Source organism: Astatotilapia calliptera, chromosome 22, assembly GCF_964374335.1.
Source record: "Astatotilapia calliptera chromosome 22, fAstCal68.1, whole genome shotgun sequence".
NCBI lineage: Eukaryota > Metazoa > Chordata > Actinopteri > Cichliformes > Cichlidae > Astatotilapia > Astatotilapia calliptera.
In genome coordinates, this window is record NC_137442.1 from 197,501 (window position 1) to 207,500 (window position 10,000).

At 46.1% G+C, this 10,000-nt stretch overlaps 1 protein-coding gene across 5 annotated transcripts in view; it reads left to right on the forward strand.

The window, feature by feature from the left end:
* Positions 1-10,000, forward strand: part of cdc42se1 (CDC42 small effector 1) — an 18,383-nt gene that overhangs the window by 349 nt on the left and 8,034 nt on the right. For 2 of the 5 annotated variants that reach the window (XM_026156170.2, XM_026156172.2), the window contains exon 2: positions 8,550-8,808. In XM_026156170.2, coding sequence (XP_026011955.1) covers positions 8,659-8,808 — 150 coding nt within the window. In that variant the 5' untranslated portion in view covers positions 8,550-8,658. Of the gene's footprint in view, positions 1-827; positions 1,485-8,439; positions 8,809-10,000 lie in introns of those variants that run through there. The other 3 variants (XM_080296184.1, XM_080296185.1, XM_080296186.1) reach the window with 2 other exon arrangements.

Sequence of the window (10,000 nt, forward strand, 5' to 3'; positions counted from 1 at the left end):
CACACTCGTGTTTGACACGCAGGACTGGCTGACCTTTGCTCATTTCTTTGACCTTCATGTTTGACTGTGTTCAGGGTCAAAGTTCAGGTTTGGGAGGTCTGTCTTCGCTCTTTTTCTGACCTGACATATTAAGTGTAAGTTCTTACCTTAGCTTAACATAATGGCTGGAAGCAGGGAGAGTGCCTAGCTTCATGAAGAGAAGGATGAGAATAAGTCAGATCTGCAGGTTTGTACAGGGACTCTGTGTCGGTGTGTGAGCGCAGACTCATAAACCTGCCAGTTTTCCTTCTGTAGTCCAAACTTCACTCTGACCTTCTCTTTCTTTCACTTATTTTCCCCCGTGAATGCTTTCAGCAAACGGAACATTGGCGTGTATGATCCGGTTGTTTCTGAGTGGAGTTTGGTCTGAAGAAAGGAAAAAGTGCACGTTTCAGACTGGAGAAAACAAAAGGTTTTAAGTGGAGTTTTATGTGAGGAACAAGGAAGTTGATGAAGAAGTGTGAAGGACAGGAATAACACGACGACCTAAAGACTGAGTTCAGTTTTTATGGAGGAACGTGAATCAATACGACGTGCATGTTTTGGACAGCAGGCGTGAAATTGGCTGATTTCTGACTGGACTTTGGTGCAAAGGGTCAAATCTGCAGGTTTCAGATTAATTTTGCTTTCCGCAGCACTGACATGCTTCACACATTTCTCAAATATAGACAGCTGCACAAAATGCAGATCTATGGGAGCTGAGTGTGGAGGTTAAAGGTCACAGGGTTCAGGGGACGGAAACTTTGATCCAAAAATACAGCTCCCCTCCACCATCTCCATGATGGAGTTTGTGGTCTGGCTCTGTCCTCCTGCCGCTGCCTTCATGTGCATCGGGACGTTTCTGAGTGTCACACAGCTCAGATAAAGCATCATTTCTGAGTCCAAACAGGCTGTGATGGTTCTGGGGTTAACCCTGATCCCGAGGCTGATTCTGGACCTGTCACCTGTCGGCCCGTTGAATGCAGACGGGTCGGATCGAGCGGCAAGGATGCATCGTCAGCCGTCACCTTGGTGACGGCAGCTCCCAGCGCTGAGGTCGTTCTCCTGCAGATGTTTGGGGACTGAATCGTGCTGACGTGTGAACACTTTGTACGCCTGAAGGTCTGTTTAAAACTGGCTCAGTAAGTGTAGGGTGTTTCCTGCAGAGGAACAGGAAGTGATTCAGAGGCGCGGGGCAGTGTGTGGTGGCTGGACTCTGACCTCTGACCGTCTCTGTTTGCGAGGACAGGAATGGGTGAACGGCTCAGAGCGCTATCCTGGTCGTCACAGTTGGTTTGTAGGCTCAGGAATCTGCAGTGATCAAATCTGGAGCTGTTTGTGTTTTACACTCGGGGCTGAAGAGGTTAACGTGACGTTCCCGTAACACTCCTCTGACATTACCGTGACTGCACGCTGACCTGACTTGTTCCTCTGGACGTGTTGGGACACCGACATCCTGCTCAGAGGTTGTGTAACTGACGGTCGGTCGATACGAGACCGAGTGTTTTTTACTAGTTCTTCTTGTTGTGCCTCCTTTAAAATGTCTTTGAACTCTTCGTCACATTAAAGGTGGAACTGGCTGATAAGCATCAGCTGCTTACAGGGAGAGGAATGCAGCCTTGTCAGGCTCGCGATTAGCATCATTTATCACTTTCACTCGATAATCGCACACAGAGCATGTTTGATGTCTGAGATTTCAAATCAACCCAACTTTAGCTTCTAATGACCGACTCTTTGTAGCTGCTGAAACCTCGGTAGGATGAACATCTGTAAGAAACATCTGGTTTGATGTGAAGCGACGGCTCACCACAGACGTGGCTGAGGGATGTGAATCTGGACACTTTTATTTTTCATTGAATGATTTAAAGTAGACACGGCAGAGTGGCTCACGCTTTGCTCTCCGGACGACGAAGACGCTGGTGTGAAGGTCGACAACGAATGCGCCGGTGTGAAGGTTGAAGACGAAGACGTCGGTCGAGCGGTGTTGCTGTGATTCAGACCTGAAGCCGCTCGCCGTGGTATGAACGGTGTGAAAGCAGCCACAGAGTTGTATTGTTGAAACAACATGTTGCCGCCTTCACTCGAGCACACGTGCTGTCTAAGAAGAATCGATGTAAAATTCACACGCGTTCATGTTCCTCCTCAGGTGGATGCTGGCTTTCATGCCGCTGCACCTCAACATTCTGATCCATTAATGCTGTTCTCTTGGTTTGAGTGAAAGTATTATTGTGGATGTAATCCATACTTTTACACGTGTTATTTGTCCAAAGTAAGACAACCCCACCAGAGCTGGCTGCGTAAATATGTTTTCTTCACAGTAGAACTCAGAAAACTCATGTTTAATGTGTAAGGTTTGATTTTGCTTTTTACTATTTCAAGAGGCAAAGGAGCTCGTGTTGAATTTGATGATCTCAAAAATTTGAGACAGGAAACCAAAAAGCTGGAAAAGTAGAACTCCAGCCAATCAGGTTCATTGATTAACGTGACACAAACTGTGGAACAATTTCAGAATAAAGTTCGTCACTGTGAAGATCTCATCATCTACATAACAACACGTCGTCAGCGTGAATGTGGAGTAACGAGCAGCGTTTCATTAAAACATGGTTATGTGATGAAATCAGTGCAGACGCTTTATTATTAGTCTGTTTGTCTGAAACGTGCTGGATTCACCTGGATCCATTCGGACTCTGTGATCCTTCTTTTCTCAGTGAAACAGTTGAAAACTGTTTTTACAAACAGATGAATGAACCTTTGAGCTCCTCGTAATAAGGACTGATTGGCTCTTATCATAGGGACAAAGTGTTCATGTTTCATGCAGTAGTCATAGATGTGCACTAACAAAAAGTTCTGTGGTTTCTCAGGTTTGTCCTGGCCCATTACTGTGAAAGCTTTACACGCTCGCATTAGTACTGTCAGAAAGAATCATGATACATCCCACCGTTCGTATGTCGATGATACACACTTACTCTCATCATTTTCCTCTGAGCGAGCATCTGTTCACGTGACCTGTGGGATTAGAATTGAACAGTTTGTCTGAACTCCAGCGCACGAGTCAGGACGCTCAGCATCATCGCTGAGCTCAGCCGTCGATACAGATGATGAAGATAAGATCACCTTTATTAGTCCCACACGTGGGAAATTTGTTTTGTCACAGCAGGAAGTGGACAGTGCAAAAGTTATGAAGCAAAAATTAGAATATAATAAGAATAAATACAGTACACAGCTGTACAGAATAAGATACTATATACAGTAGAATAAAATAGAATAAAATATACAATAGGATAACAATAGAATACAAATGCTATATATAACTGAGTAAAAATACAACGATGCCAGAAAAGAGTATTGCACTTAGTGTTATTGCACATGTGTGGATATGTTTGATTGTTGGAGTCTTTATTGTGGAGTCTGACAGCCGTGGGGAGGAAAGACCTGCGAAATCTCTCCATCCCACACCGTGGGTGCCGCAGTCTCCCACTGAAGGAGCTGCTCAGTGCTGTCACAGTCTGCTGCATGGGGTGGGAGATGTTGTCCATCAGGGATGACAGCTTAGCCACCATTCTCCTGTCACTCACCACCTCCACTGGGTCCAGAGGGCATCCTGTGGATCAGCCTGTTCAGTCTCTTCCTGTCCCGGGCTGAGATGCTGCTGCCCCAGCAGACCACACCATAAAAGATGGCTGAGGCCACCACAGAGTCATAGAAGGTCTTCAGGAGTGGGCCCTTCACTCCAAACGACCTGAGTCTCCACAGCAGGTACAGCCTCCTCTGCCCTTTCCTGTAGAGGGCGTCTGAATTATCAGTCCAGTCCAGTTTGTTGTTCAGATGAACACCAAGGTACCTGTAGCTGTCTACAGCCTCAATGTCCATACCTTGAATGTTCAGTGGTTGCAGTGGAGGATGTTTGTGCCTGTGGAAGTCTACCACCAGCTGCTTGGTTTTATTAGTGTTGATCTGGAGGTAGTTCTGCTGGCACCAGTCTTGGGTCAGTCCTCTGTACTCCATGTCGTCCCCATCAGTGATGAGGCCGACTATTGCAGAGTCAATACCAGAGCTGCTCTCTGTATAAGAGTCTTCTCTGAAACTGAGAAGTCGGCCTTTTACATTAACTAGGTTAGACTGTTGCCATGCTCAGTTTGCAGGAGTCTCCAAACCATCAGCAGCTCATTAGGAGTAGATGGACATGTGACCATATTACTGCAGTACTGAAGGTACTCTGTTGGGTCCCAGTTCAGCACAGAGGTGTCTTTAAAATCCCTCAATTACTTCATAAAGGTGTCAGTGTGTGTGTGTGCGCGCTTTCTGACCTTACAGACACCTTTATGCTCTTCATGGACTGAAACGTGTGAGTGATGTTGTCGTGATCACACAGGTGTGTCACAGGTGTGTTTGTGGTGCTGAATCACTTTCACTTTAGTTTCCAAACAGACTCGTTGATTTATTTCCCTGTTTTTGTCGTAGCGGTGTAAACGGTCACCTTCCTCTGCACCGTGTTTTTTCTTCTTATCAGCTGAGATAAGCATCAGCAGGAAGCCAGTGTCTCAGTTTAGAAAGGAGGAAGTGAAAGCAGAAAATAAAGCACTTCAATCTGCCTGTTATCTAAGAATTTACCTGAAGTATGGAGTCGTGTGTCGTCAGCGTGTTGGAGAAGCACGACTGAAATGACTGGATGACGGTAAAGAAAGAAGACCAACATCTGTTAGTGTTAGACTGCAGGCAGGGTCAGCCACACTCGCTCAGGACCAGCGTGTATGTTTAGCTGTGGTTTGCGTCCAATGCTGAGTCTACTGTGTGAAAATAACCCCTGTTAGGCTGAGCGCTGTTGTGATGTCAGCATGTCACACCTTTCTGTGTCATCGTACGTTATCAGAAAACAGTGAGCATGTGCTCCAGCCACATGCTCTGGGTGCTGCCCTTCAGCAAGCTTCCAGGAGATGGCCAATCAGACGGGCCTCTAGGGAGATCTTAAAGAGACAGGAGCTGAATGAGCTCGTTTCAGAGGCTGAAACGCAGGTTCAGAAACAGGGGGATGATTGTGAAGCTTCTCTGTGGAGTTCAAGCAGAAAGGTCCAGCACGATGTTTACAGCAGATTGTTCAGTCAAAATGTCACATTAACTAAACACAAGTCTAAAAAAATCTTCTACTGATGAAAAAGCAGAAGCTGATGAAGGTCAGAGGTCATTCAGCAGATGAGTTTAAATAAAGGCCTTCCTCTGTCAGCTGACTAAAGTGCAGTCATGTGACCTGCAGGCCGTCGTCCCACACAGACAAATGGGCCGTTGTTGTTGTTGTTGTTTCAGCTGATTCGGCCTCCTGGCTCATGAACGCTCAGCTGATGTCACATCAGGTGGTCAGATCAGGTGGTCAGCTGTGACGACGATGGTAATCACATGATGTCTGCGGGTTAGTTTCTGGTGTTTTCACAGATGAAACTGTCCTGATGTCAGATAAAGATGAAATCTCTGGTTCACTTCCACCTTAAACTTCCTCGCACACTCGTTAAACAGACTCGTTTCACTTCCTATAATCAGACCGGCCCGTACCACCTGCAGCCAGACGAGGGAGGAAGAGTCTGTTCCTCCTCCTCGCGTTGGCGTGACAGATCTCCTGCTAGCAAACACAAATGCACAGTTTACACATTTTCCGCCGCTCACATCACTCCTGCAGGAAAAGGCCTGACTTCTGATTTTAGGCACAAGAATAAGACTTCCCAGGATGAAGCTGTCGACTTCACATCATTCATTGACAGAAACCCAAACGTTCGCCTCGGTTCAGCGACGTGTTTAGACGTCACACGTGACAAAAAAAGCAGCTGTAGTTGTGTTTTTCTCCTAGCTCATAACAATCCAGAGTTAAGGCTGCCACAAACGATTACTTTGATAGTCGACTAGTCACTGATTATTTTTGCGATTAGTCGACTAATCAGATCATCATCCATTGGACGTAAAACGTACAGCTTATTGCACCAGCAGCATCTGCTCTTATATAACTATCATTAGCTTACAGCTTTAAGTGTGTAAGGTCTGTGCTAACTAAAAATAAAGACGAGATGATAGTTTATTCAATTTTAATGAAATTTGCAGATTGTTTCGGTGAAGTTTAATAAACTCCTTGCTATCTAAAATATAACAGGACACCGGAGTAAATTCTCGAGCATCTCACACTTCTGATAATCAGCTGTCTGCTTGATGTTTATTCAGCTGTGTAAAAACTATAACTTTAATCTCAGACAAACCGATTTACTCAGGAACAAATAAAACACAAAAAAAAAGCCAAACAATAACATTTTAAGTTATCTAAGTGACTCATATATCATGTTTAACCTGAGTAGCGAAAGACTGCGGTGGGTTTGAAAACGATTTGCCGGGAGTCCGGTGTTCTCACGGCGCTAGTGAGCCTAGCCCCCGGCTCGCTAATGAGCTAGTGGGTAACAGACGTCTCCGAAAACGTCGGAGCGCTTTTGAAAATATGTGGTGTCCTGATAAACTGAGCAGATATTTGAGGTTTACACAGCTACATTCTCGCCTGAACATATGTTAAACGTTTATTTTGTGACCCAGAAAGAATAATAAGAGTAATATTAAAACTAACTAGCTGCCGCCATTGTTGGAAACTGGGCGCTATGAATTCTGGGATAGGTTGGGCCACGAAGTATACACCTGACCCATCCTTCAAATCTGGGGAAATGAAGGACGCATTTTTTTGGCCACGTATGGGGCAGTCTTCGAATTTGGACAGTCTTTGCCGTGTCGCTGTAACTTAATCGGCCTACAGATGAGGCCTTCAAAGGATGCAGCCCCTGAATTTGGACACAGCTTCTTCTTCTTCTTCGGGGTTTAACGGCAGCTGGCATCCTTGTACATGCAGTGCTGCCATCTTCTGTTTCAGTCCGTTATTGCACTCTTAAAAATCCTGCTACTTATTCCTGCGTCTTTTGGGATCTTACAAAGCTTCAAACGACGTAAATTAGTCGACGACGATTTTAATAGACGACATAATCGTGGCACCCCTACTAGAGGTCTGAGTGCAGCTCCTAACAGGGAAATGTAGCGCGTCAGGTCATCGGCTCACAGCTGAATTACAGTGAGTTCAACCTGAAGGCTGAACTTCAGGTGATTGCTCTGATCCTGCAGGTCAGGTGACAGAGGATGATTCGATTGACAGAGCAGAGCGCAGGACATCCTCTCTGGGCCTCCGTCAGGAGTCGGAGCCGCAGGCTGAATTCCTGGCTGCTGATCAGGGTGGATGTGGAGCGTGAAGCTACATGTTCCTGGCCTCCACATTCTTCCCTTATCGTCTGCTGAAATGTGCTGGACCGAGTCCAGAGCAGACGCTCGATTCAGTCCTGCGTGGAATCGGGCCGCATGCCCACGTAAAAACAGCGTTTCACGCCTGTGCTGCTCATGAGCTCACACATGAAAGGTGTGGGAGGAGCTTACACGTCTTATTAATCTTAAAAACCAGCACGCAGAGCTCGCTGCAGCATAGATGTGTTGACAGTGCTTCCACACTTTTCTAGATTCTCTAAAAATGAAGTAGAAATCATTTATTTGTTTCATGTTCTGTGTGTAAGAAGTCAGAATATATATTATAAAAGTGCACGAGCGCTCCCTCAGCGTCGGTCTCCACTGATCTGCAGCGCTTATTAAATGTCCCACCTGAGGGGTCAAAGGTCAGAACTGTGTGATTTAATCAACAGCTGGAGTCAAGTTTCAGGATCAGCTTGAGAAGAACGCCCAGAAACACACACACACAGCAGAACTGTGTGTTTGGACACACCCAGTGTTTAGTCATGCTCGATGTGTTTGCCTTGTTGACGTCTCTGAGGGTTCCCACGTAGCTGGGTGTCTCACTGCGTTCCTGTTTCCCTGCCATGTGGGGACGTTTGGGGGAATTTTCTGTGGTTTTTGGGTCTCAGATGTTGGGCTCGCAGTCATTTCATCGCTGTGTGTAAATCTGCTGTTGCTTCCCTGCATTGGTGCTGCTGTAAGGACATGTGAGAGTTCACAGGAAATCACAGCAGAATAAATGTGAAGGCTGTAAGCTGGCTGAGAGTGTCAGCCGTTCATGTTTGAACCTGCAGAGCTCGGAGAGCCTTTATGTAAGCATTAATAACTGAAGTGCAACTCTTGGGTATTTTCAGCATGATTAGTTACTGTGTTTTAATCAAACTGACAATATTTGTGAAACTTTTAGATTTTTTTAAAAACTACAAATAAATCAGATGGTGTCTGACAGCCAGCACGGTCCAGGTGTTTCTATTAACTTAATCTATCCATATAGGATTTTCAAAATAAAGCAGGCTGGATATAAATTTGTTGCTAGGTGTAAAGTGAAGGTGGAAACTGTGAACTTCCAGCTGTTAAAGCTGTGATGATGATAGTAGTCATTTAATTAGATCAACGTTTCTCTCTCCACAGATCGTGCATGAACGTGCAGCTTTGAACTCTCCACACTTTGGATTTGACCTTTTTTTTTTTTTTCTTCACCAGATTTGTAGAATAAACACGTTTTTTTTTTTTTTCTTCAGCTGCTAAAGAGCCGTTGAATTAATCGGGGACATCCCGACTCCACCCGGTGCCGGCATTTTGGGGGTTTTAGGCACCTGAGCTTTGTCGTCAATCAAGTTTTTGGCCTGAATGCCCCAAGATTACCCTCAGGCTGTAGTTCCTCCTCTGGCCTGCAGGGCAGCAGCAGAGAGCAGCGTCCGGCCGTTGGACAGACCGAGCCTCGGCATGAGCGACTTCTGGCACAAGATGGGCTGCTGCGTGGTAGCTAAACCACCGCCGGTGAGACGTGCTGTCTTTTGATAACTTTAAATGCTGCATGTGATTCTAAGTTTGTACAAATATTAGAATTAATCATATTAGCTAATGTTAGCGGATACAATGTTTCAAAGCTGAAGGTAACTGGTAACTACCGGGGTGGCTGTAGCTCAGGTGGCAGAGCAGGTCAGCCACTAATCAGAAGGTCGGTGGTTCGATCCCAGGCTGCCTCCTGGCTGCATGTCAAATATACAAATGGGCAAGATACTAACCCCATGTTTGCCTACTGGTGGTGGTCAGAGGGCCCGGTGGCGCCTTTGTCCGGCAGCCTCGCCTCTGTCAGTGTGCCCCAGGGCAGCTGTGGCTACAATGTAGCTGCCATCACCAGTGTGTGAATGTGTGTGTGAATGGGTGAATGACTGAATGTAGTGTAAAGCGCTTTGGGGTCCTATGGACTAGAAAAGCGCTATACAAATGCAGGCCATTTACCATTTACCAACTTGGACTAGCTAAAACGATGGCTGATGCTTAGCAGGTAAATGAAGTGGACAGTTATGTGATCGGTGTTGTTTATGTGCCTGAACGTGACGCTGCACAGGTAAAGGCGGGGCTTGTGTGCTCTTCCACAAATGTCCCCACGAGGCCTCAGAGTTACTGTGGCCTCCACACACACATATGCACAGCTTCCCTTTTCTCTGTGACCTCTGACCTCTGCAGCCGTCGCTTCTCTTTTTGCTTCACGTGACATAAACAGAACGCAAACATCAGCACAGATCTCCACGTTACACCCAATAAAAGGTTCCTGATGGTAGCGACGCTGCCGTGACGGGAGGAAGTGCTGCTGTGGCCTTTCTCCCCAGAGAGCCTCCTCCTCTTCCTCCTCCCTCCTTCCTCTGGCTCTATTTTTAGCTCTGTGTTTGTTCCATTGTGGCACTGCAACAATACACCTTTAATAAACACAGCGAGACGCACCGATGCCAGCGCTGACTTCACTCAGGAAGTGTGCGTAAGGTTAAAGTGGGCAGGTTTGAACTCCAGCCGCACAAAGTTTATCATAGAAGGTTTTGGTGGACGTTTCATCGTTATTGTGCGTATTTTCACATCGTCTCTTTGTGCAGCTGTTTGTGATAAAGTTGTGACGGTGTGAGTAATGTAGACGTCATTAAATCAAAGAGAAGTGGGGTTGTTTCTGCGCACGCTCAGTTTGTCGTCAGCA